Source organism: Telmatherina bonti (assembly GCF_933228915.1).
Source record: "Telmatherina bonti genome assembly, chromosome: 5".
Lineage (NCBI taxonomy): Eukaryota > Metazoa > Chordata > Actinopteri > Atheriniformes > Telmatherinidae > Telmatherina > Telmatherina bonti.
Window position 1 is genome coordinate 6,274,497 of NC_136623.1, and position 21,484 is coordinate 6,295,980.

The window sequence follows — 21,484 nt, forward strand, 5'->3', positions numbered from 1 at the left end:
CGTCTCCACGTTGACCTGGAGGCGTCTCCACATTGACCTGGAGGCGTCTCCGTCGTCTCTACGTTGACCTGGAGGCGTCTCCGTCGTCTCCACATCGACCTGGAGGCGTCTCCACGTTGACCTGGAGGCGTCTCCGTCGTCTCCACGTTGACCTGGAGGCGTCTCCACATTGACCTGGAGGCGTCTCCGTCGTCTCTACGTTGACCTGGAGGCGTCTCCGTCGTCTCCACATCGACCTGGAGGCGTCTCCACGTTGACCTGGAGGCGTCTCCGTCGTCTCTACGTTGACCTGGAGGCGTCTCCGTCGTCTCCACATCGACCTGGAGGCGTCTCCCCGTCTCCACGTTGAGCTGGAGGCGTCTCCACATTGACCTGGAGGCATCTCCGTCGTCTCCACGTTGACCTGGAGGCGTCTCCGTCGTCTCCACGTCGACCTGGAAGCGTCTCCGTCGTCTCCACATTGACCTGAAGGCGTCTCCACGTTGACCTGGAGGCGTCTCCGTCGTCTCCATGTTGACCTGGAGTCGTCTCCACGTTGACCTGGAGGCGTCTCCACGTTGACCTGGAGGCGTGTCCACCACGTCTCCACGTTGTGGTTTGAACCCGGGTTCTGGAACTGGAACCAGTTTAAACGTCAACACGTCCAGCAGAGGACTCTCTCTAACTTCCAGCTCGGTAACTCTGCAGCATGGCGGCACACACACCTGCATACAGGTTACTTCCCGTCAGGCTGTCGGCGGCCCAGACCTCCATGGACGGTCTGGTCTCGGCCTTGTGGCGCAGCATCTGTCCCACACGGCGCTGCGGACCAAACTGCAGACTGGACCAGATCTTTGCCCGGATGCACCGGCGTCCGGAGCTGGCGGCCCTGCAGCTGTGTCCCTACTACTTCGACCAGGTGGCGTCCAGTGTCCCCGCCAGGTGTGTGTCGTCCTGCTCAGCGCCAGGTAAACGCCGTGTTCCCGGCTGTAAACACGCCGTTCCTCCTGCTTTCAGGGCAAGCTCCAACGCTGCGCTGCAGCTCTTCGCCTCTCCAACGGAGACGCAGCGTCGTCACGCAGGGACCAGCCAGGACGCCCGTCCAGACGCCGGCGTCCACCTGAGCCGACTCTGCCAACTGCAGGATGTTCACACGGGCGGCAGCATAACCACACGCGTGTTCCTGCAGCTGATGTATGGACACGGCGACCTTGTCGCCTAGACAACGATGTACTTATATGTAGAAAATGTGTAATAATGATGTATAAACAGCAGATATCAGATGACTTCACACTTATGTCTTAAATCTCTTCACGATCAGTGTTTCATATAAAAGCAGCAAAGCAGGTTGCCATGGCGATGAGTGATGTTCAGCTGCTTATCAATACTAAGCTGATTTAGGGATTTCAGTAAAAAAAAAGCTCATTAGTTATCGTAGCAGTTTTTTTTCTTCCTTTAATGTCCTAAAAAAAGCAGAAAATTTCACCATTTTTCTGATTTCTTCTTCTAAAACGTCCGTTTGCACACCGAGGAGCTGAGATGGTCTCAGAAACGAACCCAGACAACCAACGGATGAATAAAACTCAGAAGAGTCGACAGTTTTATGGAAAACGTCTTTAATGAACACTGAAGTCTTACTGGGTGAACATACAGATAGAAACGTTCTACTGGAGCGGCAGGCAGGACCAGGTATTTATGGGAACCAGGAGAACGCCGATAGAAAAAGGCGGATCTCGTGTCCAGACATCGATGCAGAAATCCACACAGAAACGGAGATGAATAACACACTCGTGTGTGCGTGTGTGGAGACCTTTCTCCTACTTGTAGAACTCGTGCTCCTGCTCGTCCTTCTTGATGACGGTCTTGTAGGCTTTCTCGAAGTCTTTGGCCAGGACGATGTACCTGTTCTCACGTACGGCCAGCATGCCAGCCTGGGGGGGGGGGGGGGGAGAAGGTCAGCGTTCAGCTCAAGCATCCAGCTGGGAACAAAAGCTGGGAAACAGTTCAAGCTGCAGCTCACCTCCTGGCAGATTGAGTTGATGTCGGCGCCGGAGATCTTGTCTGGTCTGGCAACATCTGAACGACGGTTAAGAACGAGTAACTCGTTAACTTTACTTAACTTCACTTCTCGTCCCGTCTCTAAGAGAACAGGTCACCATGCGGAGGAACCTCCAGGATTTACAGTCTGGTTCCTTCGGTCTTTACCAACGGCTCGTTACTGGAGCGGCACAAATAATCGGATTCTGATCGTGATCACTACTTTGGTGTCCACAAACAAACAAACCTGATCGTCAACGATATTAACAATCAGAACTCATCTCTGCTGCAGCGTCTCTGATCACTCAGGTTCTCCACCAGCAGTCTGCCGACCAGCAGGGGGCGAACACGTGGTTCAGGCTTCATTAAGCTGCATAAATACCAAGAGGCACACCTTCTACCAGCTGCCAGTTAAGTATCGCTGGATTGGCTGGACGTGAGGTTCGCATCGTTTCTGTTGCAGGTAAAACAGATTGTTTTGATTAAACAGCTGATCGAGGTTGTAAAAAAATATTAACATTTTTACAACACATGGTGTTAAACTACATGACCCGCGCCGCATGCACGACCCGCCCTGCCGCGGACGATGTCGAGAATGGAAACTACAGCTGCATCAAAACACTGATAGGAAATATGAGATTACTTTGTGTAATTATGATGAAATGTAGAGTTGCCAGGTAGGTTGTTTAAAAATATTTTGACAATGAATAATCGTGATTATTGCTCAAAATAATCGTGATTATTATTTTGGTCATAATCGTGCAGCCCCACAGCTGAGGGGAGGAACGTAGACCCTCCAGACCTCCGTCGGTGCAGACTCCACGTCACTGCAGCGATCCTCCTGTTCCACCCAGACATACAGGGACTCCTTCACTCGGAGCAGGACCTCCTTCCAGACAAAGTCTGCAGTAAAACATCAAGCCTCATTCTTCCTGCTACGCCGGCATTTAAAACCCCATCTGAAGGAATCCCCAATGTTCCTATCATACCCCCCACCACCCCCGTTTTATTTCCTCGCCTCACCGACTGTTTCTGTCATGTTATTATTAAAAACGATTGTTTCCAAATATTTAGGAATCGGAATCGAATCGGCACATGTTGCATCGATTACATATCCCCCCCCCCATGGTGAGAGAAGAGGATACAGTCCTCCAGGTCCACCTCCTCAGACAGGTTCATTTTACTGGTGATGGTGGAGAAGATGAGACGTTTCTGCCGGCGGTCGGGAAGCGGAAACTCGATCTTCCTGTCCAGACGGCCGGGTCGGAGCAGGGCCGGGTCCAGGGTGTCGGCTCTGTTGGTGGCCATGATCACCTGGGGGGGGCAGGTAAGCAGGTGTGTTATTCCATTCGTCCAGATGAAATTGTTAATTCATGTTCCATAAACTTCCAGATGTATTTATTCATTCAGTTTTATCTGTTGAAGAAAAAAATGAAGATAGCGGGGATGTCCGTTTCAGACGTTGTCACATGTGGTCATTCCGTGTGAATGTCAGAGGCGGGAAAATCCAATAAAAGAAATCAAAAATAGGAATTTTTAGCTTCAAAATGTTAAAATTGATTTTTTTTTGTTTAAAAAAAAAAAAAAAAAAAAAAAAAAAAAAAAAAAAGATTAAATAAATAAAAATTATCCATTGTAACATTGTTGTCATTTTAATCTTTTTATTTGTCTTTCTGGGCATTAGAGCAGCAGAACGATGGTCTGGTTACTGTGTTATTTTTTCCTCACTGAAATCAAGAAAAATGACGAGAAAAAAAGTTTTTATACATTTTCTTTGTTTTTGATCGACAGCGATATCGAAGAATGTGAGAATCGCAATTTAAATCGAATCGACACCCGAAAAATCGGAATTAAATCGGGACGACAGCATATCGTCACAGTCCTACTGTACGTCATGCATCTTTAACGTTGTCGTGGTTTCAGTCAACTCCTCCACTAGGGGGCAGTGCTGAGTTCAGAGTTCACTTCCATGTTTCAACACCAGTTGATGGCGGTAACGCAGAGCCGTAAAGTTGTTCATAACCGTCCAAAAACCACAGAAGAAGAAGAAAACCAAAGTGTTTTTTTTCTGCTGCTTTTTATCTGGCGGTTTCAGCATCCGTTCCTCCTCTTCTTCTGTGGTGTGTTCCCTTCTCTGGTTGCATATCATCAACACCTCTCCGTGGTTTCTCTGTTTTTCTCCGTCCAGCATTAACGAGCCTTTTTCATCTTTTTAGACTAATTTTTTCATTTATTTGTATTTAGAATTACTTCTTTGCCCAATTATTTATTACTGTTTTTCATTTATTTGTACTTAGAATTACTTCTTTGCCCATTTATTTATTATTGTTTTTCATTTATTTGTACTTAGAATGACTTCTTTGCCCATTTATTTATTATTGTTTTTCATTTATTCGATATTAATTAGCATTTAGTTGTGTTTATTTAGACTTTCTGTAGGTGTAAATAAACGTCGGCATTACGGTGTGTAGGTCTGAGCCCTGGACCACAGGGGAAAGCGACGCGGCGACGCGGCGGGTGGATTCACCTTGACATTGACGTTCTGGTCAAATCCGTCCATCTGATTCAGCAGCTCCAGCAGGATTCTCTGCACCTCCCTGTCAGCTGGAGGATGAAGATTACAGAGACTGTCAGAGTGAAGTCTGACCTCCAGGGAGAAGAATGCCTCAGGCTAAACCATACCTCCAGTCTGAGCATCGAAACGCTTGGTGGCGATGGCGTCGATCTCATCGATGAAGATGATGGCGGGAGCGTTTTCCTTTGCCAGGCGGAAGACGTCCCGAACCATACGAGGACCTTCACCCAGATATTTCTGAACAAACTCTGAGCCGACCACACGGATGAACGCCGCTGGAGACACAGAGAACTACAGCTTTACATGCACAATGCAGGTCGAGTCTGAAGGTTTTAACCTCGCCGGTCTGCAGACGTCTCAGCTGGTGGATTCTGAAGGTTTTAACCTCGCCGGTCTGCAGACGTCTCAGCTGGTGGATTCTGAAGGTTTTAACCTCGCCGGTCTGCAGACGTCTCAGCTGGAGTCTGCAGGTTTTAACCTCGCCGGTCTGCAGACGTCTCAGCTGCTGGAGTCTGAAGGTTTTAACCTCGCCGGTCTGCAGACGTCTCAGCTGGAGTCTGCAGGTTTTAACCTCGCCGGTCTGCAGACGTCTCAGCTGGAGTCTGAAGGTTTTAACCTCGCCGGTCTGCAGACGTCTCAGCTGCTGGAGTCTGAAGGTTTTAACCTCGCCGGTCTGCAGACGTCTCAGCTGGAGTCTGAAGGTTTTAACCTCGCCGGTCTGCAGACGTCTCAGCTGGAGTCTGCAGGTTTTAACCTCGCCGGTCTGCAGACGTCTCAGCTGGTGGAGTCTGAAGGTTTTAACCTCGCCGGTCTGCAGACGTCTCAGCTGGTGGAGTCTGAAGGTTTTAACCTCGCCGGTCTGCAGACGTTTCAGCTGGTGGAGTCTGAAGGTTTTAACCTCGCCGGTCTGCAGACGTCTCAGCTGGAGTCTGCAGGTTTTAACCTCGCCGGTCTGCAGACGTCTCAGCTGGTGGAGTCTGAAGGTTTTAACCTCGCCGGTCTGCAGACGTCTCAGCTGGTGGAGTCTGAAGGTTTTAACCTCGCCGGTCTGCAGACGTCTCAGCTGGAGTCTGAAGGTTTTAACCTCGCCGGTCTGCAGACGTCTCAGCTGGTGGAGTCTGAAGGTTTTAACCTCGCCGGTCTGCAGACATCTCAGCTGCTGGAGTCTGAAGGTTTTAACCTCGCCGGTCTGCAGACGTCTCAGCTGGTGGAGTCTGAAGGTTTTAACCTCGCCGGTCTGCAGACGTCTCAGCTGGTGGAGTCTGAAGGTTTTAACCTCGCCGGTCTGCAGACGTCTCAGCTGGAGTCTGAAGGTTTTAACCTCGCCGGTCTGCAGACGTCTCAGCTGCTGGAGTCTGAAGGTTTTAACCTCGCCGGTCTGCAGACGTCTCAGCTGCTGGAGTCTGAAGGTTTTAACCTCGCCGGTCTGCAGACGTCTCAGCTGGTGGAGTCTGAAGGTTTTAACCTCGCCGGTCTGCAGACGTCTCAGCTGGAGTCTGCAGGTTTTAACCTCGCCGGTCTGCAGACGTCTCAGCTGGAGTCTGCAGGTTTTAACCTCGCCGGTCTGCAGACGTCTCAGCTGGAGTCTGAAGGTTTTAACCTCGCCGGTCTGCAGACGTCTCAGCTGGTGGAGTCTGAAGGTTTTAACCTCGCCGGTCTGCAGACGTCTCAGCTGGTGGAGTCTGAAGGTTTTAACCTCGCCGGTCTGCAGACGTCTCAGCTGCTGGAGTCTGAAGGTTTTAACCTCGCCGGTCTGCAGACGTCTCAGCTGCTGGAGTCTGCAGGTTTTAACCTCGCCGGTCTGCAGACGTCTCAGCTGGTGGAGTCTGAAGGTTTTAACCTCGCCGGTCTGCAGACGTCTCAGCTGCTGGAGTCTGCAGGTTTTAACCTCGCCGGTCTGCAGACGTCTCAGCTGGTGGAGTCTGCAGGTTTTAACCTCGCCGGTCTGCAGACGTCTCAGCTGGTGGAGTCTGAAGGTTTTAACCTCGCCGGTCTGCAGACGTCTCAGCTGCTGGAGTCTGAAGGTTTTAACCTCGCCGGTCTGCAGACGTCTCAGCTGGTGGAGTCTGAAGGTTTTAACCTCGCCGGTCTGCAGACGTCTCAGCTGCTGGAGTCTGAAGGTTTTAACCTCGCCGGTCTGCAGACGTCTCAGCTGGAGTCTGCAGGTTTTAACCTCGCCGGTCTGCAGACGTCTCAGCTGGTGGAGTCTGAAGGTTTTAACCTCGCCGGTCTGCAGACGTTTCAGCTGCTGGAGTCTGAAGGTTTTAACCTCGCCGGTCTGCAGACGTCTCAGCTGGAGTCTGCAGGTTTTAACCTCGCCGGTCTGCAGACGTCTCAGCTGCTGGAGTCTGAAGGTTTTAACCTCGCCGGTCTGCAGACGTCTCAGCTGGTGGAGTCTGAAGGTTTTAACCTCGCCGGTCTGCAGACGTCTCAGCTGGTGGAGTCTGAAGGTTTTAACCTCGCCGGTCTGCAGACGTCTCAGCTGGTGGAGTCTGAAGGTTTTAACCTCGCCGGTCTGCAGACGTCTCAGCTGCTGGAGTCTGAAGGTTTTAACCTCGCCGGTCTGCAGACGTCTCAGCTGGTGGAGTCTGCAGGTTTTAACCTCGCCGGTCTGCAGACGTCTCAGCTGGTGGAGTCTGCAGGTTTTAACCTCGCCGGTCTGCAGACGTCTCAGCTGCTGGAGTCTGAAGGTTTTAACCTCGCCGGTCTGCAGACGTCTCAGCTGGAGTCTGAAGGTTTTAACCTCGCCGGTCTGCAGACGTCTCAGCTGGTGGAGTCTGAGGCTGACTGGATGTAAACTGCACGTATGAACAGATAAAGCAGCATGAAGAGAAACCAGAAGGAGAAACAACACAGATCCACTGCGACCAAGCCTTTCTCCATCTGCACATCATCCTCTCACGTCCTGGTGGTGGTCTCACCGCTCTTACACAACATAACTCACACTGCAACTGGAAACCAGTAGAACCTGGTGGAATCCAGTAAAAACCTCCAATATTGCCACTTTCCTTCCAAATGAATCGCTTCTTTACCTGAATCCCTGAAGGAAACCAACTCAACCTGCATCAACGTCCCGCACGCAGCAGCAACACACACCTGTTGTATGATGAGCCACAGCCTTAGCCAGCATGGTTTTCCCACAGCCTGGAGGTCCATACATGAGGACACCCCTCGGTGGGTCGATCCCAATCTGAGGAAGGAAACCAGGAAGGAACTGTCAGGTTGCAGGACTGGTTAGTCCACTTTGGGAACGTCTGTGGAGACGTTAAACATCTCTAGGACCTGTTTGTAGAGCTCAAAGTGTGTGAGCGGCAGCTCCACAGCTTCTCTGACTTCCTGTTTCTGAATGTCCATCCCACCGATGTCGGCGTACATCACATCCGGCTTCTGGTCTGGAAGCAGAAACGCCAACGTCAGGTTAGACGGCTTCGGCCGGAGACGGTCCAGGAGAAGCCGGACCAGGCCTACCTGACGTCAGCATCATGATGCTGCTGTCGGCTTCGGGGGGGAGGACGTCCACCAGAGCGTTGCTGTGCTTGTGAAGCGCCACCGAGGCGTTGGGCTTCAGCAGCTCTCGGTCGATGGTGCTCAGGATGCGCACGTAGTAGTTCGAGCCTGAAACGGAGAATGAAGGTGAAGACAAACAGGAGGAGGAACCGGAATACCACGACGACTTCCCCAGGCTTCACCATTCCCAGAAACATCTTTATTTATCTAGTTATCGAATATGATTACGTCACATCGCATTTTCCTGCAACAAGCAGCCGACGGGACAGAACCTTCGCCGCGTACGAACATCGGTAGACGTCCGATCGTGTTCATGGCGTCGGAGAAACTTCGCCGCGTACGAACACTGGTAGACGTCCGATCGTGTTCATGGCGTCGGAGAACCTTCGCCGCGTACGAACATCGGAGACGTCTGATCGTGTTCCAGGCATCTGAGAACTTTCGCCGCGTACAAACATCGGTAGACGTCCAATCGTGTTCATGGCGTCTGAGAACCTTCGGCGCGTACGAACATCGGTAGACGTCCGATCGTGTTCATGGCGTCGAAGAACCTTCGCCGCGTACGAACATCGGTAGACGTCCGATCGTGTTCATGGCGTCAAAGAACCTTCGCCGCATACGAACATCGGTAGACGTCTGACCGTGTTCATGGCGTCGAAGAATCTTCGCCGCGTACGAACATCGGTAGACGTCTGACCGTGTTCCAGGCATCTGAGAACCTTTGCCGCGTACGAACATCGGTAGACGTCCGATCGTGTTCATGGCGTCAAAGAACCTTCGCCGCGTACGAACATCGGTAGACGTCTGATCGTGTTCATGGCGTCGAAGAATCTTCGCCGCGTACGAACATCGGTAGACGTCTGACCGTGTTCCAGGCATCTGAGAACCTTTGCCGCGTACGAACATCGGTAGACGTCCGATCGTGTTCATGGCTTGAAGAACCTTCGCCGCATACGAACATCGGTAGACGTCCAATCGTGTTCATGGCGTCTGAGAACCTTCGCCGCATACGAACATCGGTAGACGTCCGATCGTGTTCATGGCGTCTGAGAACCTTTGCCGCATACGAACATCGGTAGACGTCCAATCGTGTTCATGGCGTCTGAGAACCTTCGCCGCATACGAACATCGGTAGACGTCCGATCGTGTTCATGGCGTCTGAGAACCTTTGCCGCATACGAACATCGGTAGACGTCCGATCGTGTTCATGGCGTCTGAGAACCTTTGCCGCATACGAACATCGGTAGACGTCCGATCGTGTTCATGGCGATGAGAACCTTCGCCGCGTACGAACATCGGTAGACGTCCGATCGTGTTCATGGCGTCTGAGAACTTTCGCCGCGTACGAACATCGGTAGACGTCCGATCGTGTTCATGGCGTCTGAGAACTTTCGCCGCGTACGAACATCGGTAGACGTCCGATCGTGTTCATGGCGTCAAAGAACCTTCGCCGCGTACGAACATCGGTAGACGTCTGACCGTGTTCATGGCGTCGAAGAATCTTCGCCGCGTACGAACATCGGTAGACGTCTGACCGTGTTCATGGCGTCTGAGAACTTTCGCCGCGTACGAACATCGGTAGACGTCCGATCGTGTTCATGGCGTCAAAGAACCTTCGCCGCGTACGAACATCGGTAGACGTCTGACCGTGTTCATGGCGTCTGAGAACCTTCGCCGCGTACGAACATCGGTAGACGTCTGACCGTGTTCATGGCGTCTGAGAACTTTCGCCGCGTACGAACATCGGTAGACGTCCAATCGTGTTGCAGGAAATTTTTACCGGGATTCCAGATTTAAAGATGTCTACAGGACAGCCTGTCGTCCATTTTTGTGTTTATAAATATTCTCGTTGTCAGATGATTATTTAATAACTAAAACAAACAAACACGTAAATATGTAGGTTATTAATCATCATAATAAATGAATGGATGGATATTCAATGTTTACCGATATCTCAGATTCAGTCTTGATGTGTTTTCAGTTCAGTTTAAAATCAAACGGCTGACATGAATCGGCATCACAGGTAATTAAACATTCTTTCATATTAAAAGAATCACGGAAACAACATAGAAAATAATTTCATATTTTTACCGCTGATCTCAAGTCGTTAAATAAAAACGTAAAATATTTGTAAAATGAAGACGACATGTAAAAATGACGCCAGGTGGATCTAAAATAGGAACAACTTCATGTTAAAATTGTGTTTAATAAACGGTTTGTTTTTATTTTAGAACCATGTTTGCATTTCAGATCACCGTCATTCACCCACCGATCACATGATCCATAAATCCATTGATCAATGTATCATTACACCCCTAATTAGCTGCTGTTGCCATGGTGACATCTTTAAATGAGCTGTTTTTTTTCACTCAACATTTATAGATTCACAGAGAGAAAACACAGAATCACGACGTTTTACAGCTTTTTATGCGGCCGACAATGAAAATACGTTTCCATGAAGCCTACTGGAGAGTTTTAGGCTTCTATCAGACCCAGTTTCTAAACTGGAACAACAAAAAGCATCTGGAAGGGAAAGATTTCAGAAAACCTGAAATCTTTACCTTCACGCCCCCCGACAGCCGGACGTTTATCTGCTGCTGCATTAAATGTTTATTCTCAGCTTCACTTATTCATCTACTGCAGACATAATGTGTCATCTAAACACACGGTCACGTTTCAGTCAAGTTCATCTCCTTCTGGACATAAATCATTCAGTCTGAAGCAGGTCATGATTTTCTGTCAGTCTCTCTGCAGATGCATCGCTCTGGAATTATTCATGCTGCTGCGGCGTCAAACCTTCGTCTTTCTTTAGACGTCAACGGGATCCTGACGGTTCCCACCAAACCTCCGAAAGAGGAAACTAATCCTGTGGAATCTGGCTTCATCCAGCGACAGATGTGACATTTAAAACACCAGAAAGCCGACATGCTGCTTGCTGGACGTGAAATTAACACGAATTTTCAGGCTGAAATAAAACATTCAGAAAACAGAAAGCTGCTTCTTGTGTTGGACGCAGAAAACAGCACGATGTGAAGGTCGTTCAGGAGGAAACTGGAATCCTGCAGGCTGGAAAACGCTCATTAATCATGACTTTTTAGCCCTGAAATAAGAGAATTAGTGTTATTAGTGGTAAAGTTACTGAAATCAAGACCCTGAAAGTATGAATGAAATAGCAGCTAAATGAATCGCAGTGTTTAGAACGGCGCAAAAACTAAATATCACCGTTAAAAAACCGCTAAAGAAAAAAAGACTGAATATCGGGAAAAAGTTTTTATGCTCTCATCAGGGGATTTTTCACACGTTTCCAAAAAACTGTAATGAAAACGTTTTTTCGGGAAAATCCAATCGAAAATCAGGATTTTTTTTGCTTCACAATTTTAAAATCGATTTTTTTGTTAAAAAAAAACAAAAAAAAAACAACCTTTTTTTAAATAAATGAAAATAATTCATTATAAAATTTGTCATTTTTGTTTTTATTGATTTTTCAACTTGTCTTCTTGGACGTTACAGCAGCAGAATGATGATCAGGCTGCTGGTTGTTTTTTTCTAATTTAAATCAAGCAAAATGACGAGAAAAAAAAAGTTTTAAACATTTATTTTGTTTTTAATCTACAAAAATCAGCAATATTAAAGAATTGTGAGAATCGCAATTTAAATCGAATCGGCACCAAATCGGGACAACAGCGTATCGTCACAGCCCTACTGGCTACCTCGCACAAGCTGTAATTCTCCTAAAATCCCCTGAGCCGGGCGAGATTTTACCAGAATTCAGGCTTAAACGTTAAACGCTGCGCCATGGAAACTCCTGCAAATCACAGCTCTTTGTTTAAAACATCGCTTTTATTTAGTAAAAATGTGTCACGGAAACGCCGCTAGTGAAACAGATCTGGAAAGCTGGATAAATCGAGACTTCTGCTGAGATCCCGGCAGCTCTTCGTTGTTTCTCCTGCCGCGATAAGCAACCAGATTAATAATTAATAATAATCTAATTATTTCATGAGATACTTTGTTTTACGGACATTTTGTCTCCTTGCTGGTCCATCAGCCGCCGTCTGTACATGAATAAATAAACCAGCAGCTCGGTGTGGGAATAGTCAGCTTCAGAGCCTCACTACGCCACTGGCTGCTGGATCTGATGAACAGCGCTGCCTACAAACGGTTGCTTTACAAACGTCTAAAACTGCCGGAAATTCAGCTGCTGATTGGTCTCCCAGCGCCGTCACAACGAGCTGGTCGCTTCACAGCAGCAGAACGAAAGGTTTACATGTCGTTAGACGTTTATTAACGTTTGTGGCAGGATGGGAATCAGAAAGTTCCTCAGACGTGGATAAAACGAAACATATCACACCGATATGAAACCTGGCCTTCCTCAGAAAGACAACAGGAAAACTCAGCCGTTACACGAGTTCCTGACACGAAGAAGCTGTTTAGATGTGGAGCGGTCAGGTTGTCGCCACGCCACTGAGACGCTTCTGGTTTAGGTCTTAAACATCCGCTGGAGCGCAGACGGCTTTATATCCATCACAGAGTTCCACAGATCCTGAGACACTGCCGACGCCATCAGCAGCAGCGCTGGGAGGAGCTGGAGGTCTCACAGAGCTCTCAGGGTTAGTGTTACCTGTGGTGGAGCCAACAATAGCCGTGTTCTGGTCAACAGCCTCCAGGAACTGGCCAATGACGAGAGGGATGCTCTGTATCCTCTTCACCTCCTCCTGAGCATGCAGGAACTCCTTTTTCAGGTTCTTCTGCTCATCTTTGATGTACTCCTCCTGCACCTCCAGGAATTCCAGCTCCTGCTGCAGTTTCTGCAGAAGAAGAAGATGAAGAGTAGTAAATGAGTAAACAGATGCAGCAGGAGGAGCTGAAGCGGCTCAAACACACCAGCTTCACACCAGCGTCTCTTCAACACGGAGAGTCTAAACATGACAACCGCCGTGGTCCTGGAAAAACATCCTGCACTCCTGAAAATCATCTCTAGTGTTTAAAGCTTTATCAGAAACCTAAGCTCTGTAAAAGATGCTGTTAAAATGATTGTGTGCGTTTTTAATAAGTTTTACTGTTTGATTCAAGCGTTTCCCTCCATGTTGTGTTTTCTAAACGCAGACTGCTGCAGTCATCCACGGGTTCCATGTTTATATAAATAACAGTTCAGGTTATTATATGTTCAGAAAAGATGAGTGATAGTGGAAATGACTGGGATGTAAGGCTGCAACGATTTGTCGATGAAGACAATGAAAATTCATCGACGGGATATTTCGTGTCGACGCATTATAAACACCGTATGGCTTTGCTAATAAAACGCTGCACCTGGCAACTTAACGTCGTTTACCAACCACGGCTTTTCAAACAGTAGAAGAACTCTAAACACCGAGCAAATGACGCAAAGCACCACAGGAAGTGCTGGGGGCAGTGTTGTCCTGCAGCGTCTTTGTTTAAACAGCGAAAAAGAAACTGAAGGCGGCGCAACCTGTTACCAAAGTTTGGGGATATTTCACGCTAAACAAAGAGTCAAACAGGTGAAATGTGTCGTCTGCCACGCAGAGTCGGCGTACCACGGCAGCACGACAGTCATGCATGAGCATCTGGAAGGAAAACCCCCGGAGTCATGGTTTCCAGCGTTCCTGATGGCAAAGTTAGCATTAGTGAGTAGCGATGTGCTGTTGTTACCTCTGCCAAAGAGCTTCTGTTTTCACCGCCGTTTCTCTGTTTGTGTTCAAGATAACTCAGAAAGTTAGGGAGAGATTTTCATGAAATGTTCAGGAGTTGTTGGAAATGTGAAAAGGAAGAAGTGATTTAATTTATGTGGTGATCCGGATCACCGTTTGGATTCAGGAATGTTTTAAACGATTCTGGTCCTTGTTTACCTACAAAACAGGCTTTTCTAAGATGTAAATAATCATTTCAGTGCAATTCTACAAAAATTAAGATGTTAAAATATTTATGTTGTTTCCTTTAGAGGCAAATTCTGTCCAGCTTGGATATGACACTATAGCTAAGTTTGAATGAGTAGTAAGCTGTTAAGCTTAAAATTAATCTTGAACTGGTTCAGGAGTCGTTCTTTTAACTTCCTAAAGGACATTATGTTGTGACTGACTGGGAATCAGGGGGACATTCAAATGATGCAGATCAAGAGAGTGGGGTAAAACATACTGGAACCAGTAAAAAGAGCAGCTGGAAGCACAGATGGTGGTCGGGACACAAATAATCGTGACTAATCGAAAAAATGATTTACAGATTAGTCGACTATTAAAATAATCGTTAGTTGCAGCCCTACTGGGATGTATACGATAAATCACAAAGGCTATGGTTACAAGATGTTTTTCAATTCAGAATCAATAATTGGGAATTAACGTATTCTCCTACAAGTTTACATGAAAATAATAATTCCAAATTAACGTTTACATGAAACACTCGCTTCCTCTTTAGGGCGGCGGGTTGGGAAGGGTTCTGATTGGACAGAGGATGCACGTGACGTATGACGTATACCAGAAATAAACAAAGTTGTCTCCCTGCTTCTCGTCTTTTCAGTCGTAACTTGTAAAAACTACATAATAAGAACCAGTTTTGCCGCTGTTTTATTATAAATGTGAAGTAGCAGCTCAACACCAGCATACTACTTCACTTTCTGCAGCAGCTGAGAAGGAGAAGAAAGATAGACCACCGAACACGGGAGGCCAAACAACGCGCGTCATCGGGACAGGACAAGGTAACGAGCATGCTCAGAACGACCAGAATTAACTTAGAGCAGAATGAAGGTTTACATGACAGAGGAATGAAATAGTTCGGAATTAAAATGCGAATCAACCAGACACTTACATCGGAATTAAGTTTAATTCCGAATAGAAATTTGCATTAGGAATTAAGTGTTTACATGGTCATTTTTCATCAGTTTAAAGCGGAATCAACTTTTATTCTGAATAAAAGAGAATTAAAATTCCCATGTAAACGTACAGATTGTGGCCCATGAGTCAACTGCTGTTTGGCTCCAGTAAAGATCATTTAACATGCAGAAAAAACACATTAAGCGGTGATAAATTACATGATCACGACAAAGTTTCACTACTTTTCCAACAGCTTTTCTACAAATGAAACAAATTGAGGAATTAGTTTGGCAGCAGATATGAATAAAACATTACTGACTTAATAATACTGGTTTTGTTGACAGTTTGGAGCATCAGTAGGAAAAGTTCCAGTAGTGTGAAGGAATGCGTACAGCTAACTTTATTGTTACTTTTATGGAAAATAGCAAAAGTTATGAGACCTTGTATCTGCTGTAGAGGTCCTCCAGATCTTCTGGTTCTGGTGCCAGGAAGGACAGACCTGTCTGAGGTCTGGAGCTGAGAGTTGTAGGCATTTCTTCCTGGAAAAGCGACAGAAAGACAAAAACATGGATTTATTAATAACCAACTAGTAAACAACTCACATAATGTTGATGTACTTGTATGTAACACACACGTTTAAACACACCAATATTAGGCAGAATGGAAAGCATACATTTAACACCACATTTAAACCACAATAAACCGTTTAAATATATTGTAGAGAAAATATAAAACTTTAAGATTTCACAAACATTAACAGTTAGCTCATTAGCCGCTTGCTAACCTCAGCAGATCGCTTATAACAACACCTGACAACTTTAAACCAATATAAGCATTAACAATCAATAAGTATTATAGTCTCTATCATTGTAATTGTTCTTAATCAAGCATTTAATAAATAACTTGGAAACATTCTTGGAGCAAATCTAGTTTCTAGTTAGCTCAGAATGCTAACGCTAGCAGCTAGCCGGCATGACAGAGCAGCTTTACGGCTAGGCAGATTCATACAGCAATCCGGCAGAAATTAAACTGCAGTAAAAACACACAGAGAACAAAACTCAAAAACGAATATTTATCTGCAAGAAAACCTCCTCTCCAATAAAATCAAAACAATTGGCACAAATTTCTTACTGGACTCTTTTCGACAGCTACCAAATCCTCCATGTCGGAATTTAACAAGCGACGCACGTTTTGACGTAGTACGTCGGTGTGAGGGTTTATGGGTAATGCAGTTCTTCTAAATGCTTCTTCTTCTTCTTCTTCTTCTTCTTCTTCTTCTTCTTGCGGTTCCGGCAGACTGAACACCACGGGGTGTATTGCTGCCCCCCTCCACTTAAAGGGAACTGCACCTCGCATCTACTCATATTCGATCATGAAGTCCGGAAGAGGTTATGAAGTGGAGCACAGCCTCCGCTACGTCCTTACAGTTCACATTTGGATTGAGGAGAACTTTTAATGATACTGAAGAGAATCCTAGCTTCATGACATCAATAAAAAGAGCTCTTCTGAAGTCTGCATATTTCTCACATTCCAACAGCACGTGATGAACCGTTTCTGACTTTCTACAGAGGTCACAAAGACCATCTTGATGTTTTCCTATTAGAGCTAGATTATTTGCCAGGCCACAATGTCCAAGTCTTAATCGCGTGAGGATAACTTGCTCCCTTCGATTTTCCCCACAGATTGGATTGCAGGATTTTACACTCTGCTGGATTTGGTAGTGCCTCCCTCTTAATTCCCCGTCCCATTCTTCCAGCCATTTCCCAGAAACATACTCGTTAACTATGCTGCGACACTCGAACTGCCCCAACGAGACCCTAACCTCCACCTCCAGCTGCTTTAGAGCCTCCTTAGCGACTGCATCCACAACCTCGTTTCCCTTGACGCCCACATGGGCCGGAACCCAAACAAAGCCTACACTCATACCGCGCTGTTCTATCCTATGCAAAACGACCATAATTTCACATATTATGTCGGGCCGAGCACCAACGCCCCCCCCCTCCAGCGCCATCAAGGCTGACATAGAATCAGAGCAGATAACGACTCTCTCCTCCCTACTTGATTCAGCCCACAATAATGCCCACAGTATACCCACAAGCTCCGCTGTGAATACCGATAACCTGTCAGGAAGCCGACGACACTGCCTCATCTGTAAATGGGGTACATAGAAACCAAATCCTACCCTTTTTGTGTCTGGGTCTCTCGACCCATCTGTATAAATTTGAGTGAAATCACCCCACCTATTCACAAGATGCTCCTCCACATAAACAGAATAATTAACTGCTGAGCCATCATTCATTGCCTTATTGACAGATAGATCAACCTCTGCCTCCGGCCAGAGCCACTGTGGGACTGAAGGCCAACAGACAGGGGGCGCTATCCCTGCTGTTTCCAACGCGAGATCTCCTAAAAGACTTTTAACTGACAGGACAAGGCTACTATGATTAAGTCTCCCTCTCCCCCCTACAAATTCCCAGCAATCCGCAAGCAGAGAAGCCGAAGGAAGAGCTGTACTGGCTCCTTTTAATTTAATGCAATAATTGAGAGTCAATTTTTTACGTCTCCAACTCAATAGGGCCTCCCCCGCCTCAACCAACAACGCTGGGACAGATGTGGTCCGGAAGGCCCCAGTACAAAGCCGCAGCGCCTTGGCTTGAACCACATCTAGCAACTTCTTCTAAATGCGCCTGGATACGGAAATAAATACCATTGAAACTTTTCAGTGTATTTTATATATATATATATATATATATATATATATATATATATATATATATATATATTGACATTAATGCAGCCTTTCCCTTCATCTTGATGCATTTCTTAATGCTAACTTATTTTAAACTTCATCATCATCATCACCTCTTTATCTCATAATATATCTTATTTTCGGCTCTACTAAACATTTTTTATTTTACCCCACTGAGTCTAATTATCTCAGTAATTTGAGTGAGTGATAAAATGAGTTATTTGATAATTTTGTTACATCGTTTGCTAACAAAAAAAAAAAAAAGCCAAAATTTTGATAAAGTTGGTGAAAATGGTTTGACAAAAATATTTACTGTATTTCATTACAATCATGATTAAGAAGAAAAGAAATAAATAATTAAACTATTGGGAAATTTCAAGTGGGCTGCGCAGTGGTTAGCACTGTGGCCTCGCAGCAAGAAGGTCGCTGGTTCAATCCTTGGCTGGTTTGGTCAGTGGCCTTTCTGTGTGGAGTTTGCATGTTCTCCCTGTGTATGCGTGGGTTCTCTCCGGGTTCTCCGGCTTCCTCCCACCATCCAAACACATGCATGATAGGTTAAATGGTCACTCTAAAATCCTCCCTAGTAGTGAGTGTGGTTGTTTGTCTCTCTCTCTGTGTGGCCCTGCGATGGACTGGCGAGCTGTCCAGGGTGTACCCTGCCTGTCGCCCAAAGCCAGCTGGGATAGGCTCCAGCTTCCCCGCGACCCTGAATTGGAATAAGCGGTTCGGAGAATGAATGAATGAAATTTCAAGCAAATAGTATCACCCATATTTGCCTTGCATTTACTTGGTATCAGATCAATACCCAAAGTATCACCCAGCCCTAGTTTAGTCCAGGGTCGTCAAAAGCTGCTCCAACAGACCTGACTCAAATACCTGATCCCTGATTACTTAGCGTGAGCTATAATTCCCATGAAACCATCCAGCAGAGGAGATTTTACCAGAACTGCTGCTTATTTGCTAAACATCACAATTGTTGTTTATTGAAACTTAAGAAATATTGTTTATATTTTACGAAAAACAACCTTTAATAAAAACATTCATTGATTCTGAGTTTCACAAACTATTTTATTCTCTAAACTCTCCAAAATGAAAATAAATCTCATGTTCTGTACCAGCGGAGGGGTATCTACACACTCAGAAAAGTGATGAAAAACTGATGTTTTGACGGGCTGATATCGACGTATCGACTCCAATGAGAATCTGAACCTGGATTACAGAATTCTTACACATCGTCACAACTATTTTACAACTGAGACAATATTCATTTTTAGATTTGTTTCAATTAAATTAGAATGAGACAAATTTAAACGGTCAGATTCAGGATTTATTCTAAATCCTTTCAGCTTCTGGATGGAACTTAAAGGATCTTTTTCTACTTACAGCTTCAGCTTTGCGGCTGCAACCCGCCTCACAAACGGAGGCCGAACACTGTTTGCCACCTTTTAAAGAGACGTAGGAAACAGAAATGACTAAATTGTGTGAGCTTCTTCACACCTTCCCACCATCTGACTCCCACCAACCTTCACAGGTTGGTGGGAGTCAGATGCATGAACAACGTGTGAGTGGGTTTGCATATGTTTGGGTTTTTTTACCTATATCCTGTAGCAGGGCGCCAGTCCTCACCCGCCTGCAGACTTACAGACGTTTGCACACCACCATGCTTTCCATTCAGGCTTCCACAGAAGTGTATCAGGACTAATATCAGAAATAAAGTACTTTATGTAGGCAGAGGGGGAACATGTCAGCGGCGGAGTGTGAGAACCATGAAATCACACAGCAGTGGTTGTCTGGCTGTTAGAGTGAATCGTACACACAGAACAGTAAAACTCTGACTTCATGCTGAATTACTGCGTTTTTTTGGTTCAGTTTTGCCACCAGAAGGCAGCTCGCCAAGTTAAAGTTTCTGTGTTCTGGGGTAAAAGCACAGCCACATCCTGTTTAGTTTTTTTCTCAGTTCAGGCTGAGAGTTTCATGCATTACATGATCAAAATAAAACATTTCCTTTATGTAGCTTCAGTTAAAAGCAGATAAGCTGAATTTGTTGCAGCAGGTGGTGCTGCGGTGAGAACCCTCCCCCGGAGGCTGGACACGCCTTCATGGTCGACATGTGTCTGAGGAGCAAACATCAGGGTTTCACTGTCAAGCAACATGGTGAACGCCGTTCTGCTCATGCTTCATGGTGGCTTTGTTTTTACCAAACAGGGAAGGACCCCGTGGACGCTGCTTCTCCTCATGCTGTCAGGTGGGGAAAAACTCAGCGGGCCGTCATGAGTTCTGTGTGTTTCAGACAGGTTGGAACGTATTAAAACTTTTAGAAAAAGAATTTCCCTGCTGGTAAAACTGCTGTGGTCCAAACCGCTGAGATCGCTGCTGCACTGCAGCAGAGGATGTGCTCCTGGTTTGCAATAATTCAGTTTAATTTAATAATAATAATCTAAAATAGAATTTAACCTGTTAGTTCCTGATTTACAAAGTGACAAGGTTCAGAGTGTCTACGGACATCCAGGGATCTTGGCACATTTACAATGTGATTGTTTCTGGTATTAAATTACAATAAAACAGAGATAAATATGGAATTTTCTGTAATTTTTAGTTGATGATTGCATGGACGCGAAGAAAGAAAACTCCAGTCGAACTGCAGTCCTGGAGGGCCAGTATCCTGCAGGTTTTTGTTGTCTCCATGCTCCAACAGACCTGACCAAAATTTAACAACAGGTTGACAAGAAGCTGCTGGATGCATTAGATTCGAATCAGCTGCGTTGGTGGAGGGAAACAACAGACTACTGGACCACTCCAGGACTGGAGTTTGACACCCAGGTCTAAACGTTGAGGTAAACGGCACCGTCGGCACGTCGATCAGGAACGAATGAATCCTGCAGGAAAAATTATGATTCAGGAACAAACAGTTACACAGTTTCATGGGGAACAGATATTATTGTGTTTAAGATTAAACTCCTGAGCTGAAGAAGCCTCTGCCTGAACACTCAACATACCTGCTCATGCAGCTCTCGCGATTTTACTTCATTAGTAGTAGTAGTGGTAGTAGTAGTAGTAGTAGTAGTGGTAGAGGTAGTAGTAGTGGTAGAGGTAGTAGTAGTAGTAGTAGTAGTAGTAGTAGTGGTAGAGGTAGTAGTAGTAGTAGTGGTAGTAGTAGTAGTAGTAGTAGTAGTAGTAGTGTTAGTAGTAGTAATGGTAATAGTAGTAATAGTAGTAGTAGTAGTAGTGGTAGTAGTAGTAGTAATGGTAATAGTAGTAATAGTAGTAGTAGTAGTGGTAGTAGTAGTAGTGGTAGTAGTAGTAGTAGTAGTAGTAGTAGTAGTGTTAGTAGTAGTAATGGTAATAGTAGTAATAGTAGTAGTAGTAGTAGTGGTAGTAGTAGTAATGGTAATAGTAGTAATAGTAGTAGTAGTAATAGTAGTAGTAGTAGTGGTAGTAGTAGTAGTGTTAGTAGTAGTAATGGTAATAGTAGTAATAGTAGTAGTAGTAGTGGTAGTAGTAGTAGTAGTAGTAGTAGTAGTAGTAATAGTAGTAGTGGTAGTAGTGGTAGTGGTAGTGGTAGTAGTAGTAGTAGTAGTAGTAGTAGTAGTGGTAGTGGTAGTAGTAGTAGTAGTAGTGGTAGTGGTAGTAGTAGTAGTAGTAGTAGTAGTGGTAGTAGTGGTAGTAGTAGTAGTAGTAGTAGTAGTAGTAATGGTAATAGTAGTAATAGTAGTAGTAGTAGTAGTGGTAGTAGTAGTAGTAATGGTAATAGTAGTAATAGTAGTAGTAGTAGTGGTAGTAGTAGTAGTGGTAGTAGTAGTAGTAGTAGTAGTAGTA

General features: G+C 45.8%; 1 protein-coding gene across 1 annotated transcript; it reads right to left on the reverse strand.

Moving 5' to 3' along the window:
• Positions 1-1,578: 1,578 nt before the first annotated feature.
• psmc4 (proteasome 26S subunit, ATPase 4) lies at positions 1,579-17,441 on the reverse strand. Its single transcript, XM_079241244.1, has 11 exons — positions 16,051-17,441; positions 15,360-15,458; positions 12,717-12,903; positions 8,060-8,206; positions 7,874-7,983; positions 7,688-7,781; positions 4,699-4,866; positions 4,544-4,620; positions 3,162-3,330; positions 2,000-2,055; positions 1,579-1,910 (listed from the first exon to the last, which is right to left on the reverse strand). The coding sequence occupies exons 1-11, from the start codon at positions 16,273-16,275 to the stop codon at positions 1,797-1,799; spliced, it is 1,446 nt and encodes a 481-aa protein (XP_079097370.1). The 5' UTR covers positions 16,276-17,441; the 3' UTR covers positions 1,579-1,796.
• Between the last annotated feature and the right edge of the window lie 4,043 nt (positions 17,442-21,484).

What these genes read in the sequence shown, in the direction of transcription:
- psmc4 (XM_079241244.1), bottom strand. Translation starts at nt 16,275, where the DNA reads ATGCGAGGTGCAGTTCCCTTTAAGTGGAGGGGGGCAGCAATACACCCC. An exon ending in TAGCTGTCGAAAAGAGTCCA is followed by an intron (nt 15,459 to 16,050) that starts GTAAGAAATTTG and finishes TCGCTTTTCCAG; the next exon opens with GAAGAAATGCCTACAACTCT. An exon ending in TTTCGATGCTCAGACTGGAG is followed by an intron (nt 4,621 to 4,698) that starts GTATGGTTTAGC and finishes TTCATCCTCCAG; the next exon opens with CTGACAGGGAGGTGCAGAGA.